The 22,219-nt window shown below is 48.4% G+C and overlaps 1 protein-coding gene across 4 annotated transcripts; it reads left to right on the top strand.

Moving 5' to 3' along the window:
- The first annotated feature begins 1,975 nt into the window (after nucleotides 1–1,975).
- Nucleotides 1,976–20,479, top strand: LOC109756305 (sugar transporter ERD6-like 4). Of its 4 annotated transcripts, none has more exons than XM_020315165.4 (17): nucleotides 1,976–2,396; nucleotides 2,487–2,576; nucleotides 17,442–17,501; nucleotides 17,585–17,650; nucleotides 17,809–17,874; nucleotides 17,973–18,048; nucleotides 18,341–18,405; nucleotides 18,484–18,576; nucleotides 18,682–18,762; nucleotides 18,846–18,930; nucleotides 19,033–19,079; nucleotides 19,154–19,216; nucleotides 19,298–19,357; nucleotides 19,539–19,604; nucleotides 19,698–19,757; nucleotides 19,874–19,988; nucleotides 20,081–20,479. In XM_020315165.4, exons 1-17 carry the CDS (start codon nucleotides 2,148–2,150, stop codon nucleotides 20,191–20,193), a joined length of 1,455 nt encoding a protein of 484 aa, XP_020170754.1. In that variant the 5' UTR covers nucleotides 1,976–2,147; the 3' UTR covers nucleotides 20,194–20,479. The 4 variants fall into 4 exon arrangements, with proteins under 4 accessions (XP_020170754.1, XP_073353252.1, XP_020170753.3 ...); XM_020315164.4 differs by lacking the exons at nucleotides 1,976–2,396; nucleotides 2,487–2,576 and adding exons at nucleotides 11,983–13,564; nucleotides 13,673–13,762; XM_073497151.1 differs by having other exon boundaries at nucleotides 1,999–2,396; nucleotides 19,874–20,479.
- The last annotated feature ends 1,740 nt before the right edge of the window (nucleotides 20,480–22,219 follow it).

Below are 22,219 nucleotides of genomic sequence, written 5' to 3' on the forward strand. Positions count from 1 at the left end.
ATAGCCTTGGAGATGGCCTTAGCCTACAATTGATCCTACATAGTGTGTTGCGGTGAATATACTACTGAAGCGTCAATGGATTGCCGGTGTTAACATAGGACAACACCGAGGGTCCGCAGGTCGCTCGCCAGGAGAACAAGGCACTAAGCCACAGTGGATGGGATGACGATAGAATAGATACGGGTTGAGATCGACATCGGCGAATTGGCGACAACTGACGGACTTCCACTATGTCTAAAGGCGACGAGGAAGACTTTCATGCCATAGTTTAAGTCATCGTTTCTTCGACACTGGTTGAACCCTTGAGTGGGCTGAGCGTCGGTGACCTTGTTGATGCTAGTGGGTGTGCTCTGATCTACTCCTCATATACGTTTTATGCCCAGTTGTGTGGTGATGTCCACATAAGGGTTGTGAGCATGTACTGTTGTCGAGGTGAGACGCTCTGACTTGAAAGTGGGGGCAACCGCATGATGGCTCAAGTTTGGTGGTGCTTTTGATCATAGGGTCTCGAACTCCAGAGCGAAAACGCTAAGTGTGGCATGCTCTACATATTCCTGGCAGTGTTGGTGCTTCACATCATCTCCTTGTCGGAGGCATTGTCTAGAGTTTGCTAGAACTCCCTCTTCAGGGTGAAAATTCATGATCTAGCATCCGTAGGTAGATCTAGCGATGGCAATGCTCACGCATTGTTCCTTCCTTAGAGGCGTTGTTGTTGAAGCGCTTTTTTCACAGTCCGGGTGTTGTCATTGGTGATGATGATTGTCATTGCATGTTGGAGTTCACTTTGGTAGGACTTTTCGAGACTGCATGTTTCTCTGTGTGTGTGTGCACGCATTCTGATGTTGGCAGTGGCAGAGCTACGTGTAGGCTTTGGGGTTGGTTGACCCTAGAACTTTTTTATGACACCCCTTTGGTTTTCTAAATTTTCTACATTAGTCCTTGTGACTTGAGAAGATTTACCCCATACAGCTTACTAATGGCCGTACTTGTTTCCTGCCGGGGTCGCCACTGGGCGTTGGTTGTGTGGCCATCGCGTAATTCAGCTCTCCTTTCCCAATTATACGGGCTTTATCTTCGCCTAAAGATAGAAAATAAAGTCCCCACTAAAAAGCATTGTCGGTTGTACCGACAGTCTAAAACGAGTACTCCTCTAAAACATATTTGCACGAAGACCATGGAGCAACCATGCATATGATCCCTTTCTCTTGTAAGCCACTCAAAACCTAAAATCAACACGAATGGTCAACTGTTGCCAGGAGGAGTCCATGTGGATGTGGCGGCCATTACTTATGGAACACCACATGTCTAAAATATTTTAGACAACTCACGAAACCCGCAAGTAAGATGGCACCGACTAACAAGAAAATGCCAGATGCCTAAAATAAAATAAGGACCATCACATAGACTCTGGCGCTTGCTTCTCCTTAGAAGCGAGTAAGATCGTCGCGTACCTGTCAAAGAATAAAGAGGCCATCGCGTACACTCTAGCCCTTCTTCTCTGTAGAAGCACGAGAACGTCAAAGTAGTATAGTATATGTAGTAACCGTACTGCCGCCAAGTGTACTCATTGCTAAAGCTGCACTAACTACGGATCCATTTCTGCAACAAATAATTCCGAACGAAGGGAGTACCAGTGAAGGATTGTAGGAAGGCAAATCCGGTACTTGGAAGGACGATGGTGATCAGAACAACTTGTTGTACTCTGCACCTGCAATTGTCCCATCAAGAGGGAAATGGGTTAGTTGGGCACAAGCACTGAAGTCGCAGCCTGCAGAATATACATAGTACTAGCATATCGGAAAAAGTTTTTTTTGAATCCGAAAAAGTAGCATATAGCACCAGGGAATAATGCACAACCGAAAGAGAAGAACTTTCTTGTTTTAGAGACTGTAGGCGTTTGACTTTACAGCCCAGCGCATATATGCTCTCTCTGTTGCGCCTTGTGGAAGGAAAGCCAACCACATATACGTTGTACGTCTGGAAACCAGAGACGAGCCGACCCCCATCCCACCCACCCCTCCCCATTTCAAACTTCAAAGTCGACCTCCTCCTCCTCCGCTTCTTCTTCTTCTTCTTCTTCTTCTTCTTCTTCTTCTTCTTCACTCTCTCTCTCTCTCTCTCTCTCTGGTCCACTGGCGAGGGCCGCCATGGACGGCAAGGGCGGAGACGACGGAGGGCACGAGAGCGGCGGGAGCGACCACGACGACATGGACATGCGGAAGCCGCTGCTGGTGAACACGGGGAGCTGGTGGTACGCCATGCGCAAGTCCCACGTCTCCGCATTCCTCTGCACGCTCATCGTGGCGCTCGGCCCCATCCAGTTCGGCTTCACCGGCGGCTTCTCCTCGCCGACCCAGGACGCCATCACCCGCGACCTCAGCCTCTCCATCTCCGAGGTCATCATCATCCTTAATCCCATCGCCCGGCCGTCTTTGTTTACTCTTGTCGCTGGAATCTTAGTGACTGACGACGCTGGCTACTTGCAGTTCTCGGTGTTTGGCTCGCTCTCCAACATCGGCGCCATGGTGGGCGCCATCGCCAGCGGCCAGATGGTGGAGCACGTCGGCCACAAAGGGGTCAGATTTTTTTACTTAGCCCTGTCCGTTCTCTTCTACGCAGTCAATGTTTGCCGCACGTAGTAGTATTTCATTGTGAGATCCACCCGTTTGCACCGTGTTTGCCTCAAAGTTAAGCTTAGAGCAACTCTAGCAGAGTCACCGTAATGCCCCGGCCTTTCATAATAAGTGTCAATATGAAGCTTTGAGGAGGCAAATACACGCTTAGTAGAGCATTCTCGCACTCGAGTTTCAAAAAAAAAAAGAGCATTCTCGCACTCCGTAAGCTTTGAACAACGCTTCAAAAAGAGGCTTTTGTCCAGAGGACCCTCCATAGATATTTTCTCCCTTGACCTTCTTGCTTCTTCTAGGCATCTTTTGTTGGTTGTAAGCAGTAGTTCATTGCGCGATCGACCGGTTTGCAACTTGTCCCCTCACGTCACATTTTAGAAGGGTCGGTGTCAATCCTGTATGTTGATGGATACTTCCAGTCCATGTAACAAATAGCACTGCAATCTTTTGAGCAATCGGTCTATTCTTACCATTTAAAGCAACAAAAAAAAAACAAATGGATAAGGTTTCTCAATCTAGATAGACTCAATCATGCCAACATCTCAATGGGGAGGTTCAGGTTCTTATCAACAAAGATAAATTAGACAGCCAGGCCAGCTACCACGCACGTTCCTCATCCTTATGTAATATACTCCCTTCGGCCCTTTTTAGTCTGCATATAAGTTTTTTTCGGAGTCAAAGTATCTCTACTTTGACTGAACTTATAGAAAAAAAGTTTCAACATTCGAATACCAAATCAATATTGTTATATTCATCATGAAATGTAGTTTCATAGTATATATATTTATTATTATAGATGTTGATATTTTTTAAAATAAATTTGGTCAAACTTTATAGAGTTTGAATTGACACAAATCTAATACATGGAGTAAAAAGGACCGGAGGGAGTATGTTAGACAAGAACTTGGACGCGGTCAGTCGGTCGGTCGGTCCAAGACGGTATACTTTAATTTCTTCTTTTTGAGAAAAACAGCAGGACTCTGTTGTGTATTTTTATTGAGCAAGCTGTATATGTTTGAATTAGAGCAAAGCTGGTTTCACGAGCAGCTGCTGCAGCACAAGAAACAAAAGCGTTGGCATGCATGCATGCATGCGCGCACGCCCCACACCAGACGTACTGCATGCTGCACCACGTTACTAGCTAGCCTACAATAACAGTAAATCAATCCTGCAGCCAGAATACTGTGTGCTACAGTGGTAGTAGGTGGATTATGGGGCTGCTCTGCTGCAGCAGATTCACTGAATTATTGCTGACTTCCCACAAAAAAAATTGAATTATTGCTGAGGATGCTGCCATCACCGAGGGAGGGTGCGCAGGTCGCTCGCCAAGGGAACGAGACGTCAATAGAATAGAGACGGCCGGAGATCGACGTGGCCCAACGAGCCACCACGCGCTGCCGGAGCTGCACTGTTGCCGAAGCTGACGCCTTTGAGTGAAGGAAATAATGAGAGAAAGAGAGAGTTTTAGCATTTTCTTAGAATGAACATACGAATAAGTAGTTAGCTAATCATTTTAAAATGGACATATATAAACAACTAGCTGGTTATATCTATGCCTAGCATGTACCTATGGAAGCCTATAGCGTCATGATGTGGTGTCATGCACAATAACTTCAATCATGAGGCAGGTCAAGGAAGAGAACACAAAGCATCCGGAAAAAAAAGAGCACAAAGTTTGGATTTGTTATGTATTCTTGCGAGGAGTTTTTCGTGAATATATTGGTAGAAACATAAACAATAATGAGAGAGGCAGCTAGTTGAAGAGGGAAAAAGCTATAAGATAGACATCGTGTAGTAGTAAAGCTAGCAGCGCAAGTGCGCGGATCACCCATCTTGCCCAAGTTGAATAAGGTGTGGTTGAATAAAGTGGGTGGAATTTCCTGTTCAAAGAAAAAGATGGGCGCAATTTTGCACACATCAAAAGCTGGACATTTTTCTTTCGCTAAAGTGAAATTATGGGCTCCAGAAGGTGGTGCTTTGCCTGCACCATCTGCTACATTGGAGTTTGACCTTTTGAGGTTCATGAGGTCGACACTTGTGTATGTTGAAAATCATGCGTATCCTGCCACTAATAAAATTCCGAGGTCAGACACTTGTGCATGCACTTTGTAGAGTCGTTATCACCTTCTCGCACCCCATATGTTTTGAAGAACACTCCAAAAGAAAGGGGTTCAACCTTTATGTCTAGAGGACCCTCCATGGATATTTTTCCTTGGCCTGCTTGTCTTGTTCTATGCAGCTACTGTTAGTTGTAAGTGGTATTTCATTGCGAGATCGACCGGTTCGCCACTTGTCCCCCCACAATTTAGAAGGGTCGATGTCAATCCTTTTTGTTGATGGATACTTCCATTCCATGTAACAAACATCAGTGCAGTCTTTCGAGCAATCTATCAACTTTTACCATTTAAAGCAACAGAAAAAGTGGATGAGCTTGCTCAATCTAGACATAATCATGTTAACATCTCAATGGCGGAGGTTCTTATCAACACATATAAATTATACAGCCAGCTATCACCACATACCTCATGTGATATACGCTAGATCATGTAATATATTGTTATGTTAGATAAGGTCGGGCATAGACGCGGTTGGTCGGTCCAAGACGATACTACTCCCTCCGTCCCAAAATAAGTGTCTCAAGCTTAGTACAACTTTGTACTAAAGTTAGTATAAAGTTGAGACACTTATTTTGGGACGGAGGGAGTACCATATACTATATGTCGGGACTTTCTTCTTCTCGGCGTCACCGTCGACTGGACCAATGTCCAAAGCCAAGATGGTTTCACCGTCGACTGAAACAAGAGTGTGGCATCGCACACCCCACACCACAGCACACGTACTGTTGCAGCAGCTAGCTTGAATGAATTATGGGCTGTTCTGCTGCAGCAGCTTGAATGAATTGTTGCTGAGGATGCTGCCATCACGGCGGGTCCGCACCCCGCAGGTCGCTCGCCAAGAGGATGAGACGTCAAAACCACATTGTACGATAGAATAGAGACCGGCCGAGAATCGACCTGGGCGAACGCACCGCCGCTCGCTCCCGGAGTTGCACTGTTGCCGAAGGCGACGCGGTGCCGGTGAGTGAAGGAAATAATGATAGAAAGAGAGGGTTTTGACATTTTTTAAACATGAACATACGAATAAGTAGTTAGTTAATCATTTTAAAACGGGCATATAATTAAACAAATAGCTAGTTATCTATAACTAGCATGTGCGTACAGATACTGAAGCCTATAGCGTCGTGATGCGATGTGACATTAAATAACGCAATCATAATTCATGCATGAGGCAGGTCGAGGAAGACAACACAAAGTTTGGATGGGAGGCATAATGTTTAGATTTATTTAATTCTTGGTGAAACATTTTTCTTTATTTAATGCCCCTTCTCCCCTCGTCCCCCTCCTCCCGTGACCTCCTCCCCTTGTGCGGCGGCGCCGCGCAGCACCGGGGCCTCCCCGCCGGGCCTCCCTCTCCTTCCCGCGGGCCTCCCTCTCCTCCCACCGCCACCACCGAGGGCATCGCAGGCTAAGCCTGCGGGCCGCAGCGGCGGCGGCGGCAATCTTCCTCGGGCGGCGATCGGATCTGGGTGGCGGCGACCCACTCCAGCCGATTCAAGGGCGGTGGCGCAGGCCGGTGGCGACCAGGGTTGTCGTGCTGGCGGCGGCGATGAAGAGATCACGTCGGCGGCTATGGTGTCCGATCTGGATCCCTTTCGGATCTGGATGGTGGTTCCTCGAGCCGTCGTGCGCATCCTTTGTTCCGGCGCGGCAAGCGGCCTCTGGACTAGGCACGCGACACGAGGACGTCGGGGGCTCCGGCCCTGGGCGTGGTGGTGGTGGCCATCTTCTTCGCCGGAGGTGGTCGGCTAGATGGTTGTGGATTCTCGCATCCAGTCGCGGCATAGAGTGGGGAGACGAGGCTGCCGGTGAAAACCGTGCTATGACTCGGGTCATGGTGGGCGATGGCGGCGTTTTCGCGTCGTTATCTTGTTGAAGACATCGCCTCTGCAGCTTATGTCGACTTGCTTGCGCTGCTCTGGGTGAAAACCTAGATCCGGAGTTCCCGGATCGGACGATGGCGATGCTTTTGGCGTCGTTTTCCCTCATGGGGGCATCGTTTTTTGAGCAGCGACTGGATGCAAGACCAGAGGACGGATTCTTTGGTGGAGCATTGCGGCATCTCACTCATTGATGGCGGCGGGTCTCGGCGGCATGGCGCTGTGGTGACTCTGCGTCCGATGCGCGGAGATGGACTCGCGCAGGAGGGTGACGCGGTCTGGCGTCGTGGTGGCGTCGACGGCAGCTAGACCGGGCAAGGTAGATGCAGCAGTATAGATCTGAAGATGGATTGGTGGCAGGTGGCTGCGGCGGCCTCAGACCCGGCAGGCGTCCTGGTTGAGGAGTGCGCCGGACTGGTAGGTGACCCATACCCGGCAGGCGTCCTGGTTGGGACCTCACGTCTTAGATGTTAGGTTTGGCTGCGAGGTCCATTTGGTACTGGGTGTTGGGGATCGTAGCAGAATTTAAAATTTTTCCTACGCATCACCAAGATCCATCTATGGAGTATAGTAGCAACGAGGGGAAGGGAGTGCATCTACATACCCTTGTAGATCGCGAGCGGAAGCGTTCCAATGAACGGGGTTGATGGAGTCGTACTCGTCGTGATCCAAATCACCGATGACCGAGTGCCGAACGGACGGCACCTCCGCGTTCAACACACGTACGGAGCAGCGACGTCTCCTCCTTCTTGATCCAGCAAGGGGGAAGGAGAGGTTGATGGAGATCCAGCAGCACGACGGCGTGGTGGTGGAAGTAGCGGGATCCCGGCAGGGCTTCGCCAAGCTTCTGCGGGAGGGAGAGGTGTTGCAGGGGGAGAGGGAGGCGCCAGGGGCTGTGGTGCTGCTGCCCTCCCTCCCCCCCACTATTTATAGGACCCCTGGGGGGCGCCGGCCCTGGGAGATCAGATCTCCAAGGGGGGGCGGCGGCCAAAGGGGGAAGGGGGGTGGCTTCCCCCCCAAGCCAAGTGGGGCGCCCCCCCCCCCCCAGGGTTTCCAACCCTAGGCGCAGGGGGAGGCCCATGGGGGGCGCCCCAGCCCACTAAGGGCTGGTTCCCTTCCCACTTCAGCCCATGGGGCCCTCCGGGATAGGTGGCCCCACCCGGTGGACCCCCGGGACCCTTCCGGTGGTCCCGGTACAATACCGATAACCCCCGAAACTTTCCCGGTGGCCGAAACTGGACTTCCTATATATAATTCTTTACCTCCGGACCATTCCGGAACTCCTCGTGACGTCCGGGATCTCATCCGGGACTCCGAACAACTTTCGGGTTTCCGCATACTAATATCTCTACAACCCTAGTGTCACCGAACCTTAAGTGTGTAGACCCTACGGGTTCGGGAGACATGCAGACATGACCGAGACGCCTCTCTGGTCAATAACCAACAGCGGGATCTGGATACCCATGTTGGCTCCCACATGTTCCATGATGATCTCATCGGATGAACCACGATGTCGAGGATTCAATCAATCCCGTATACAATTCCCTTTGTCAATCGGTACGTTACTTGCCCGAGATTCGATCGTCAGTATCCCAATGCCTTGTTCAATCTCGTTACCGGCAAGTCTCTTTACTCGTACCGTAATGCATGATCCCGTGGCTAACTCCTTAGTCACATTGAGCTCATTATGATGATGCATTACCGAGTGGGCCCAGAGATACCTCTCCGTCATACGGAGTGACAAATCCCAGTCTCGATCCGTGCCAACTCAACAGACACTTTCGGAGATGCCCGTAGTGTACCTTTATAGTCACCTAGTTACGTTGTGACGTTTGGCACACCCAAAGCACTCCTACGGTATCCGGGAGTTGCACGATCTCATGGTCTAAGGAAAAGATACTTGACATTGGAAAAGCTCTAGCAAACGAACTACACGATCTTTGAGCTATGCTTAGGATTGGGTCTTGTCCATCACATCATTCTCCTAATGATGTGATCCCGTTATCAATGACATCCAATGTCCATACTCAGGAAACCATGACTATCTGTTGATCAACGAGCTAGTCAACTAGAGGCTTACTAGGGACACGTTGTGGTCTATATATTCACACATGTATTACGATTTCCGGATAACGCAATAAAAGCATGAACAATAGACAATTATCATGAACAAAGAAATATAATAATAACCATTTATTATTGCCTCTAGGGCATATTTCCAACACTAGGCCCAGACTATCAGCATCCCTTCATCACTTGGATAGGAGTAGCGACACTTTTGTTGCCTAGACGGTGGCTTCAGTCTAACTGTTGTATAACTTTGTAAGGTCTTGTGTGAATAATTAATAAAGTGGCTGCATGCATCGTCCAGATGCAGAGGCCGGGGGTCCTCCTCCATTTCTAAAAAAAATTGGTGGAAACATAGTAAACATTACCGATAGTAAGTTGAAGAGGGGAAAAACTACAGGATAGATATCGTGTAATAAAGCTAGTAGCACAAGTGCGCGGATCACCCATCTATCTCAAGCCGAATAAGGTGTAGTTGAATAAAGTGGGTGGGATTTTGCACATCAAAACCTCGACATTTTTCTTTCGCTAAAGGCTCCAGAAGGTGGTGCTTTGCTTGCACGATCCGCTACTTTGGAGTCTAACGACTGCGAACCGGTAATACTCTAATTCTGGCCCCTTCGCGACCACGTCGCCTCCTTCACGACCGGCCGCGCGTCGGCCTGCCCTTCCTCCCCGCCGCTGGCGCTGGCGCCAGCGGCCGGCCTTGCCCCGGGGACGCTGGTGGCGGCCGCCCTTGACCTTCCCCTCCCGGTGGCTTTCTAGTGCGGGGCGGAGCTACACGGGGGGTGCTCCTAGGCGGCGATGGTCCGAGTGGCGGCAGGGTTCCCCGGCGCGGCACGGGCGGGCAGCTGGGCGGCGTCGTCGTCTTTGGCGGCGGGGCGGCGCGACCTGGTGGCGGCCGCTCGGCCCAGATCTAGGCCCTACGGGCCCATATGGTCCTGGGCGGGCCGGCGGCGGGCGGGTCTGCGGCGTGACTTCCGGGAGGCGGGGGAGCGGCGATGAGCGGCTGGGTGCTGGCGGCGCCGACGCCAGCCTGCTACAGCGTGGTCGCGGGGCTTAGTGGGCCCGTTTCGGGCCTGCCGTGCCAGGGGTGGCCTGATATGCCTTGCTGTCGTGTCCGGACGGCGACTGCAACGGTGCCGGAGGCGCGGGCCTCTCGCGCGACAGCGGTGGAGGTGGTTTCCTCCCGCTCGGCTTCGGTGCTGCTGCTCCCGTTGCTTGGCACTTCTCTCCGGTCTTCATGGCCTCGTGTTGGTGTTCGCAGTGAGACAGCGTGGGTGGCGGCACAACCGCGATGGCGCATGGTGTTGGGCGGTGGTTTGGCTAGTTGGCTCCGGTTGGGCGGTGGGGTTTGGAGTACGGGAGAAATCCTTGTTGGTTCGTCCGGCTCCGATGCGGTGACACCGGCGGGTGCCACCATTCCTTCCTGGAGGGTGTTGGTGGTAGCCATCCCCCACCTCCCTCCGCCTACCGGAGGAAACCCTAGGACACGTTCGGGAAGTAGCGTCGTCGGCGCCAAATCCCTTTTTGAAGGTGCTACTTGGTATGCGGTGGATCGGAGACTCGGGCTGTGGCGGTTTGTTTCCGGAGGACGCAGCAGTGGCGGGTCATCCGCACTTTGTCGAGTTGCCGTTGTTGACATTTGTTTCTTCTTTTTTCTTTTGGGCTTGACGTGCTGCTTGCCCCAGCAATGCTATGTGTATGGTGTTGGTTGCTTTGGAATACAAAGCGGGGGGAAACCTTTTTCGGACGCTGGAGTCTAACCCTTTGGTGTTCATCAGGTCGACACTTGTGTATGTCAAAACTCATGTGTATACTACCATTAATAGAATTCTAAATCTACTCCCACCTTGTATAAATGCAATTAAATTTGCGTAGACAAAAAATATGATTGACAAGATAATTAATAGGAGGGAGCAGAGTTCGAAGACTCCATGAACAAATGATGTTTTCACTTATGTATGTGAAAACATCGGACGTCCTCGAATGGAGAGCGCCTTGCCTTTCCAACTTCTCAATTGTTTCTCTAAGCAGTCTAGGACATGTTCTCGCTCCGTATTAGTGAGATGGCGATAATGAATCGAATGCCAAAATATTTAATAGAAATTGGCATTGTGTGCAACCAATTAGGTTAGTGTATTGTGCACCCGCCTCTTTGGCTTCTCCGAAACATAACAACTCAGTTTAATGGAAGTTAATCTTGAGACTTGTTAGAATTATGTCGAATATTATTGTATAAGGTAGGTTACAGTTGGACTTGGTTTTGTACTGTGTGTAGACAGGGTAGGAGTTGTGTCCTAATAGGACACTTGTATCCTAGACCTCTCATATATAGCGAGGGTAGACACACGATATAACCTATGCCAACATAATAGCACAGGCACACAGGGGGGAACCAGGGGCGTGTGCCGGCGCCCGGGCGGCCAGGGTGCCGTATTGTGACGGTGTCGTGGGGAGGAGCGCCCGTAGTAATGACCCGGGGATGTAGCCATATCGGTGAACCTCGTTAACAAATCTCGGTGTCGTGCTGGTGTGATTGCTTGGTCCTCGGTAGATCGACGGAGCGCCTCGGATTTGTTCTAACAAGACTGACATTTGCTCAAAAGTTAAAAGCAAGAGTTTCAGATTCCTAACCTCATCAAGGTTAATGTTCCATAGAAAGAAGCATATCATTGACTTTAGCTTTCGAGGCTAGGATATCATTCACATATGTATGTGGGGATATCATTCTCATCTGTCGTTAACTTATGAGATATCATCTGTTTGGGTCTCGCTGAGTGTGAAGTTCCCTCCTTCTGAAGCCCCAAACGGAGACTTGTAAGAACCGGTGATATATCGTTTCAACTCCAACTCTGCCTAACCCGCGATCCGTCTGACATCCAGGTTAAAAATACGCTTCTTCCCATGCCGCCCATTGGTGACCATATGGAAACATCGTGTATTGTTATCTCACTTAAAAATGAATTGGGCTTTGGATCTTTGGTCCCACTTGATTTCCTCTTCTAGCACTAGATGTGCAATTTGCTCATTGGATTGCTTTTTCATATCAATCTCCTGACGAGACAAAGTGCATGCCTCAACAATGTTATCGATGTCATCAAGAATAGTGGTAAGGTGTTGCTTTTTTTTACATATCACTGGTATGTTTCGCCCATCCAGATAGGAATTGCCTAGTAGCCACGGTTTAAAAATTCGATGAATAGGCATCCGACAACGGTGGGCCTTCCCATACATTCTTAGTTAAGTCTACAAAGTCAACCCGTTGTAACCATCCCGTTTCAAATTTGAATGAGGGGCGAGTAGCGGGGGAGCTAGTAGAGTTAGAATCAGGAATAATGGGCACATGGCCATAAAGTGTCTCAATACGCTCTAGGGAGCACGCACAGTCACGAGAGAAAACTTTAATTTCCATTATGTACCCTAACGAGTTTCTCGTATGTCGGCACCGGACTTTTATTAGCCCAAGTGTACCGCCGCCCCGGGATAATTCAAACTACCAATCACATGTGGGTGTCAAAGCAATCGTCACAACATCGTCAGTCTAACATACGTTGCGCATAGATCATGGAAGAGGAAACATGCATGTGATTGCTTTTCCAGTTGGACAATCGAAACCTGAAAACAATAGGGATAGTCAATGGTTGCCGGGAGGAGTGCATGTGGGTTCTCTCAAGAAACAAGATAGAGAGAGATTAGTCCATGTCTAAAATAAGGCTACCGGCGAGACCTGTAAGTAAGATCGCACCGACTAACAAGAAAAATAAATCAGATGCCAAAAATAAGGACCATCACTTAGACTCCAGCACATTCCTTCTCCTTGGAAGCAAGTAAGATCATCGCTTACATGTCAAAAAATACTGAGACCATCGCGTACACTCTAGCCCTTCTTCTCCGTAGAAGCAAAAAATAATAATAATTGTACTACCAAGTGCACCCTAACTACGTAGTACCAGTGAAGCATTGGGTATGAGATTGTAGGAAAGGAAAGCAAATCCGGTGCTTGGAAGATCATCTAAAAATGGAGCCCCCCGTCAGTAAGGGCCGGGATCCACCGCGCCGCCATGGCCCTAAGGCCATCGAGGACGAGGCGGCGCCGACGGAAGGCAAAGGAACCCTAAGCTTTTCTTGGGTATGAGATTGTAGTTGTAGGAAAGCAAATCAAATCCGGTGCTTGGAAGACAAGGATGATGTGATCAGAACAGGCTCTTGTACCCAGCTAATTGTCCCATCAGGATGGAAATGGTTAGTGGAATAATGCTTGCGGTGCAGAATAGCACGTGCGCGGGAATAACACTATGCCCAACCGAAAGACAAGACCTTACCGTAGGTAGGCCTTTGACTTTTCAGCTGTGCAGCTGCTGCGCACATGTACTCGGCCGCGCCTTGTGGAAGGAAGCCAAGCAACTCCCATACGTTGTAGATGTACGTCTGCGAACAAGCTACCTTAGAGACGAGCCCATCCCATCCCATCACCTCTCCCCATTTCAAAGTCGACATCCTCTTCTTCTTCATCCCTCCCTCCCCCCGCGCTCTCTCTCTCTCTCTCTCTCTCTCTCTCTCTCTCTCTCTCTCTCGTCCATCAGCCAGGGCCGCCATGAACGGCAAGGGCGGAGACGGCGGAGGGCAGGAGAGCGACGACGACATGGACATGCGGAAGCCGCTGCTGGTGAACACGGGGAGCTGGTACAAGATGGGGTCGAGCCTCACGGCGGGGGCCTCCTCCATGGCCATCATCCGCGAGACCCACGTGTCCGCCTTGCTCTGCACGCTCATCGTGGCGCTCGGCCCCATCCAGTTCGGCTTCACCGGCGGCTTCTCCTCGCCGACCCAGGACGCCATCACCCGCGACCTCAGCCTCTCCATCTCCGAGGTCATCATCATCCTTGATTCCATCGCCCATCTTTGTTTACTGTTGCCACCGCGCTGGCCTGGCCCGGAATCCTACTAGTGACTGACCGACGACGCTGGCCAATTACAGTTCTCGGTGTTCGGCTCGCTCTCCAACATCGGCGCCATGGTGGGCGCCATCGCCAGCGGCCAGATGGTGGAGCACGTCGGCCACAAAGGGGTGAGACTTTTTTTACTTAGGCTATCCGTCTTTCTCTACGCACGTAGTATTTCCATGTGAGATCGACCCGTCTGCCTCAAAGTCAAGTCTCCGTATATGCCTCGGCCTAACTCCCAATATGAAGCTTTGAGAGGGCAAAAACTCACTTAATAAAGTCGTCATCGATCGCCCCATCAACATGTGTTACCATGCACAAAAAACAGCCGTCATAGCCTTCTTGCACCCCGTATGTCATGAAGAAGGCTCCAAAAAGAGGCGTCCAACCTTCGTATTTAGAGCACGCTACACAGATATTTCTCCCTGGCCTTCTTAAACCCCATATGTCTTTTTCTACGCAGCTATTATTGTTGGTTGCAAGCAGTATTTCATTGCGAGATCGACCGGTTTGCGACTTGTCCCCTCAACTTTAAAGAAGGGTCAATGTCATTCCCTTTGTTGATAGATACTCCCATCCCAAATAGCAATGCACTCTTGCGTGCAATCCATCTATTTTTACTATTTAGAGCAGCAGCAAAAAGAACGAAATGGATGAGATCTACTCATGCTAAACTTAATTACATTGTCCGAGAGGCGGAGATTCTTATCAATCATCGACACAAATAAATTATGTCGAGGCTTTTCTTCTCGGCATCACAGTCGACTAGTGTCCAAGACGGTCTCACGAGCTGCACCGAAAAACAACAGTGTCAGTGTGGCATGCATGCGCGCGCCCCACACGTACTGCTGCAGCATGTTACCACCACTGGCCTCCAATTAATCCTGCACTTACTGCGCAGCGCCAATGAATTATTCCTCCAAAAAAGTTGAATTATTGCTGGAGGAGGACGTCAATCACTGATGAGGGTCGGCACCGCGGTGTACGGTGGAGTAGAGATGGGCGACGTGGCTGGCCACCGCTGCCGGAGTTGCACTGTTGCCGAGGGCGACGCCGTGACGGAAGGAAATAATGCATTTTAAAAATGAATATACATACAAACAACCATATCTAGTACGAGTACAGGTTTAGCATTTTTAATGAACATAGTACTCCTACAAGCAACTGGTTGGTTATATCTTGATGAGCATGTACGGAGCCTATATCGTCATGATGTGACACTTCAATAGCATCGATGATGAGGCACGTAGGCCGTGGAAGAGAGCACAAAGTTTAGGTGCGAGCAATAATGTTCAGGTTTAATTCTTGGCCAGGCATTTCTCATGAAATGATTGGTGGAGACATAAACAGCAAGTGATACCAAGTTGAAGGGCAAAAAAGCTACTCCCTCTGTCCCAAAATGTAAGACGTTTTTTAGGCTTACACTAGGTCTCAAAAACGTCTTACATTTTGGGACGGATGGAGTAGAAAGGACTTTTGTTCTCAGAAATGCTAGAAGTCTGACGTTATATTTTTAGACGATCAGATTTGCCAAGCGAAAACAGATAAAGTTGCCATGCTTGTGTGTAGGACTTCCATGTTCTTACAGTAAAAATTGGCATGTAGCGTAAAAGATCGACCAACAAATTATCATGCTGCAACGATTAATTACCATGTGTTCGATCAGGATAAAACATACCCAATCATAGCCTTTTGTCAGATTTATATTCAAGTCCTTTGCTCCGGCCCGATGCTATCCCTGTCCCTAAGATCCTACCCGCAACCCAACTTGGTAAGTCTAATCGTGCAAGATTTATATTCAAGTCCTTTGTTCCGGCCCGATGCTATCCCTGTCCCTAAGATCCTACCCGCCACCCAACTTGGTAAGTCTAATCGTGCAAGTGGGAGGAATTTTGCACATCAAAAGTTGGCCACTTTTCCTTTGGCTAAAGCGAGATTATGGGCTCCAGAAGGTGGTCCTTTGCTTCCACGATCCGCTACATTGGAGTTTCACCTGTTGAGGTTCATGAGGTTAACACTTGTATATGCTGAAAATCATGTTTAGCTAGTATAAAGAAAATTAAGAATCTAGTCAATGATAAGGGTGACATAGATGGGTCTACCACAATTAATATAGCATACATACAAAACTAAACTACCATGCCATCTACAACTAGATAAGCCTAGTTTAAAAAAATCTAGACAACAACCATATCTAGTACAAAATAATCGGCCGCAAGGTGGAATTTCTTATGACGGGGTTTGTGATGAAGAGGTGGTGTGGTCGAGGAAGCAGTGGATGAAGACGAAGCCGAGCTAGTAAGAAGATGGAGCAGTCGTGCCGAGCACTTTCTCTAAAACATTATGACTTGGCTACCCCTGTACACTGCCGATCGTCAGGGAACATCCAGAGTCTACTATTGTGTTCTCGTCTTCCTTGATGAAGACGAGCACCGTGAGAGTGATGTTGGTTCATAGATGTGAATGAGGCGAGTCTCTCAGTGAAAAGATGTGTCTCTCTTTAAAGACACTTTTGCCATAACAACTCTTTAGCAGCACGATTTTGGTTGCCTAAGTTTTAGTAACTCCCCCGGAGATTTCTTCGTGTGTGTGCTATGTAATAATCATATGAGGCATGCATGTTTATCCAATCATTAGTATGCATGACAATTTATATGTGGATAAAGCAAAACGACGAACCATAAGAAAGGAGTTGCTCCCAGTTGGCAATAGTCGCACATCGCAAGGCTGGACTAAACTTCCCCTATGCCAAATTTTCGCACACACATCTTTGATTTCAAACCCTGCATCTAACAGTATATATCATCTGCAGTCAAGGATTGGAATGAACGAAGATCTTTCACTATTGGTGGAGTATTTCGCAGAAAACCATTACAATTGGGGTCGCCTTGGTACAAACCTTTCATTGGCTATCATTCATTTTTGCCGAAAAACTATCACCGACGGACTTCGCACTTCAGAAACGACGTCATAGAGCGGTTAGCTAGCGAGACATTGATGCTTTTACCGACAACAAAAACTGTAGTTGGACATGGCAATCTTTTTTTGGCAGAAAATGTAACCCGTGGTTTTATGCCAAACCCACCCTAAATGTGGAGTGTTTTCCTCTAAATACCCGCGAATCATTTGTCACGCTTTACTTTCCCATTTGATTCATCGTCAAAAAAGGCTTCCCATTTGATAATTTGCCCCTTTCGAAATGACTGGGGTTCGGATCCACCCTTCACTGCCACAATCCTGGGCCAAACCATCAAAATCCCTCCGCGACAGAAGGCTCCGAAGTATCCCAGGACGAGGACGACGTGGTCGCCGCTGCCGATGCAGTGCGGGACAGGATTGCTCCTCCTGACAGCAGCCGGCCAGCCGCTCGCGTGCTGGAGCTCGCTGCGGTGACGGAGGGGCGTGATTTCCGCTCAGCAGGATGCCCTCGTCCGGGTTTCGGCCGGTGTTCCTCCCAGGAGCTGGCGCTGGCGCGCACGCGAGGTGTTCGTGAAAATGCCTAACGGCTATTTGGCCTTGGCCATCGTCGCCCCTTGCGTCAGAAAGAACATCACACACCACAGACCGTTCAGCGAGCAATCAGTGCTTCTTGCAAAAAACATTATGGTAGACCGGTGGTTTTTTGCCGGAAAAAATAGAGTTCTTTTCTGCAAAGTCGATCCCCGTCGCGGTGGTTTATTGCCAAATCCTCTTGTTGCTGTGTCAAACCTCAGTATGTTGGTCGTATGTTCGCAATGTTTCAGTACCTGACCGTACTAATGATCTTCTCTTGAGCCCTAACAAGCTTGCGAATTGATTTTCCAGGCGTTGATGATTGCTGCTGTTCCTAACATCCTCGGCTGGCTCGCGATCTCCTTGGCAAAAGTACGACAATACCTTTTTTCCGGAACTTAGTTTCACCGTTTGCTGCTTCTGAACGTTGACACTTGTCGGCGTTTGTTTTACAGGATACTACCTTTCTGTACACGGGGCGATTGCTTGAAGGATTTGGTGTTGGTATCATATCCTACACGGTTCGTTTAACAGCACTCTGTGCCTGCTTATTCTTTGCATAGAGGATCTATGCACGCAGTCTATCTGCTTATACAGGATGTCAGTATTGTGGGAACAAAGTTGATCATCCCATTGTGGGCTAGTTAACATGCTTAGTCTTGATCTGTGATTTATACAGGTGCCTGTATACATAGCAGAGATTTCTCCTCGGAACAAGAGGGGCGCTCTAGGCTGTGTGAACCCGGTAGGCCTATCCTCCCAAGGACCTTGTCTTATTCTCATAAAGACCTATTAGCTTGTCTATGCTGGAGTGGACTCATTGTGCAATTGTTCATTCTGCAGTTGTCTGTAACACTTGGGATGGTGTTGGCCTATGTGCTCGGCATGCTTGTTCCTTGGAGGATGCTTGCGCTGATAGGTAACATGGCTAAGTGCCGACGCGTTACTGAACTTTGTTGTTTTCACTGTCAGTATTCACTTAACCTCTAATATTGAAGCTAACAAGATCGGTAACAGTAAATGCCATGTTGACAAATATGACTAGAATTCGTGGATATCTAGGCAAACATTTCCGTTAAGCTTTTGAAGGAAAAGTTACCGTGTCAGCAATCTCTGCTGATTTCGCTAGTACTATGGGCTTAAGCGAATGTGTATGCGTCTGGTTTCTGAACCTCTGACTATTTCTGATTCAAATCTCTGGGCTCTTCTAGGAACCTTGCCATGCACAATACTGATACCTGGCCTATTCTTCATTCCAGAATCTCCAAGATGGCTGGTCCGTATGAGCAAATGTATACAAAGTGCTGCATCATTCTGAATTTTTTATTAACCACTGTTGTGCATCAATCTCTAGGCAAAGATGAACAAGATGGATGATTTCGAAGCCTCCCTACAAGTTTTGAGAGGATCTGATACTGACATCACCTCAGAAGTGAATGATATAAAGGCAAGCACCTGCCTTTTTTTTTTCCTTCTAGACTAACTAACTACAAATCTTTCTATGTGATGTACTTTCAGCGTAGTCACCAATGTTTGCTTTAACATTATGCAGACAGCGGTAGCATCAGCAAACAAAATGACGGCAATTCGTTTCCAAGAGTTAAACCAAAAGAAATTCCGCATGCCCTTGATAGTAACTTCCTTGACTTGCTGGTTCCTTTCATACCAAAATTCGCAATTGCATTTTGTAATCGTAATTGTGGTGCAACTTGGCAGCTTGGAATTGGCCTGCTTGTACTGCAACAGCTAAGTGGGATCAACGCCATACTGTTTTATGCAGGCAGCATCTTCAAAGCTGCAGGCAAGCTGTAGAATTTGGTCATTAAATTTCCTTCAGTGCAATACTATAGTGTTATATTATAGTCGATTTCAGCTTCTATATTTAACATGAAAATCTCTTCAGGTGTTACAAACAGCAACTTGGCCGCATGTGGAGTTGGAGCTATTGGGGTGTGTAACTTGATATATATCTTTTCTTGTCTCTTAGTAGTTCACATTAAGGTGCTGACAGCATTTATCATCAGCTTCTTGCCACTGGAGCTACAACCTGGTTGCTAGACAGAGCTGGCCGACGGATCCTACTTATTGTAACTTTCCTCCTCTCTTTGAAACCAGTTTGTTACTGTAGTTGTCTGTAACTATAATTTAGCTCTCGCTTCAACTTCCAGATATCTTCTGCCGGGATGACCCTAAGCCTTCTTGCAATTGCCGTCATATTTTTTCTCAAGGTATGTTCAGGTTTCTTTAGTATAGGGTACTGGTATAAATAAAATACAGAATACATACACCACACCCTTATGATAGTCTATTACCTGGATTGGGGATTTTATCTTTTTTGATTGGTGATATTATGACAGGGCCTCTTCTGCCAAATATTTTTCTTATATTATCATCATTTATTTGTTCCAGGACAATGTTCCGCAAGACTCTGACATGTATTACATATTAAGCATGGTCTCCTTGTTTGCTATTGTGGTATGTCCTTCCGCCAACTAGATCGTTTGGTCTGAAAATTTACATAGCAAATCCACGAGCTGTGCCCACGATACTAACCTGACACTTGTTCAGGCTTATGTGATCACCTTCTCCTTCGGTATGGGCGCCATTCCATGGGTCATAATGTCTGAGGTAACATAGTGAATCTGCACACTGCGTATAGAACCATACCTCATAATTAATGTGGCTTAGGCATGTCACTGGAGCATTCACATAACCATACTGCTGGACTTTTTATGTGTTTGTAGATCCTGCCGGTTAGCATCAAGAGCCTTGCGGGAAGCTTCGCGACGCTCGCCAACTGGCTGACCTCCTTTGGGATAACAATGACAGCAAACTTGTTGCTCAGCTGGAGCGCTGGAGGTTCACACTCTTCCCTCTTTTCTCAAGTAGAATTATGGACCCGCGACACAGACCTGACGGAGATCATTTCTGTCTGTTTACGATCTCGACAGGTACCTTTGCGTGCTACACGCTCGTGAGCACGTTCACGCTCATGTTCATCATCCTCTGGGTGCCGGAGACCAAGGGAAGAACTCTCGAGGAGATACAGTGGTCATTCCGGTGAGCTCGGTCGGTAGTCTTCGCGGTATATATGTCGGAATTATTCTTCAAGCCGGGCATCGTCTTCTTTTTACTAGTCCGATTGCTCGATGAAGGCCAATCATACAGAAGAAAGGAAAAACTTTGTCGTCTGTATATTCCTGTACAGACATTGTTTCAGATGACTTTGTAGAGGGGGCATGTAATTGTTATGCTCTGTTCTCTTCTCTGGGTTCCGTGCTGGCGCAGCTGGTGGTCAGCTCCCACTGTGATACCCTGCAAAGGAAATAAAACATTGACTAACAAGAAAATGTCATATGCCTAAGATAAGGACCTCTATGCCTTCATTTTCCGTAGAAGCAAGTGAGACCACCCGGTGCACTCTATCCCTTCCTTGTCCGTAGAAGCAAGAGAGCACTGCTATATTATATTACCTCTGTCTCGAATTACTTGTCTTAGATTTGTCTAGATACGGATGTGCAATTGCGGAGCTTCATGGAGACAAACCTGGGCCTGATGCCACCACAGTCCACACATCTTTTCGCGGCCGCGCTCAGGAATCAACTGACGCCGGCGCCGCATGTGTTTAGCCGGTGATTCTACGCTCCCTCTCATGGACCGTAGCAAAGCCTAAATTTGAACATCAAATTCATGAACAAACAATGACAACAAACTCTAGCAAATGAAGTACTGATCCGAAGGATTGCAGATTATTAGGACAAAATGATTAAAGACGATTTCTAGGCAATATCTTGACTGTATACATACATCACAGAGAAGAACAGCTACGAAGATGTTCCTATGTAATTTGGAAGAGCAAAGAGACTAAGAGCTGGTCTGTAGTGATTAACACAATAATTCATGGTTAAGTAGTATTCTGGTGTTTCTCGCAAAAAAATAGTATTTTCGTATATTTTCTTTTGTTATGAGTAGCTTATTTATGTACTTAACATAAAACATGTATTTCATAAACTAATATGTACAAGATCAATATACTCATTCTAAGTTTCTCAATATTCTACAAAATCTAACTATATAATCATAAGATTTGTATTCAAAGTTTTTTCTTTGGTAGCTTCGCCCCTCCTGAGATTTCTTTCAAGCTCCGCCACTGCGGATGTGTCTAGTAATTTGGGACAGAAGGAGTAGTAACTGTACTACCATGTCCACTCATTGATTAAAATGCACTTACTATGTACCAGTGAATTGTGGCAGCCTCTCCCGTGGGGCACGCTGAGGAGTTGGCACCGCATGCGTTGCTTCAGCTCCGCACGCCGCTGTTGCGCGCGACGGGCTCGTCGTGGAGGCGCCTCCGGTCCGTCCAGGTTGGGGAGATTGGCGAGGATGTTTCGTCCGGGAGATGGCGTCAACAGTTTTTGTGTGTCCCGCTCCACGCGGGAATGAGTTGGGAGGCTGGCAGCTCGTCTCGAGAGGGCGTCGCTCGACTCCCGCTGCTTTCCGTCGCCCTGCTGTCAATGTGCGGCGTCCGCCTCCAGCGTGGCTGAGAGACAGATGTTTCCGATGCCTCTGTCGAGGTCACCGCGCACACTCCTGCAGGGATCCTATCCGATGCACGGACTGCCTTCGATCCGGTCACATCGCCCGCTTCTGCCGTGCAAAGAAGCATGTTCACCAAACATCGCCGCACCAATGTCCTGCTCCATTGCCTGCACCCACCAGTGAAGTCACAGATGTGCAGTTCCAGTCTGTCTTGTCTGTGCAAGCCGGGTTGGTGGAGGAGACTGAGTTGCTTCGCACTGAGCTTCGCGATTGCCTTGCGCGAGTTGGGAGTGTTTTGGGGAGAGCGGATGCCACACTCGCCAAACTGGAGGTTGTGCCAGTTATGCATTTGATGCCTGAGCCTCAGATTGGGTCTTCAGTTGGGGAGGAAGCAAGCCTTTATGGACATTTCTCCCCTCGTGCTACATCACGTCCATCGCCGAGGCCTGTGCTGCTGACTGCCTCTAGGAGTGCAGTCATCGGCGAGGTCGTGACTCCAGTGCTGCAGATTATGCCTGAGCTCCAGGATCGTTGTGGCGAGCCCACTTCAC

Source organism: Aegilops tauschii, chromosome 4 (genome assembly GCF_002575655.3).
Source record: "Aegilops tauschii subsp. strangulata cultivar AL8/78 chromosome 4, Aet v6.0, whole genome shotgun sequence".
Classification (NCBI taxonomy): Eukaryota; Viridiplantae; Streptophyta; class Magnoliopsida; order Poales; family Poaceae; genus Aegilops; species Aegilops tauschii.

What these genes read in the sequence shown, in the direction of transcription:
- LOC109756305 (XM_073497150.1), top strand. Translation starts at nt 13,115, where the DNA reads ATGTACGTCTGCGAACAAGCTACCTTAGAGACGAGCCCATCCCATCCC. An exon ending in GTGGAGTTGGAGCTATTGGG is followed by an intron (nt 19,080 to 19,153) that starts GTGTGTAACTTG and finishes ATTTATCATCAG; the next exon opens with CTTCTTGCCACTGGAGCTAC. An exon ending in CATGGGTCATAATGTCTGAG is followed by an intron (nt 19,758 to 19,873) that starts GTAACATAGTGA and finishes ATGTGTTTGTAG; the next exon opens with ATCCTGCCGGTTAGCATCAA.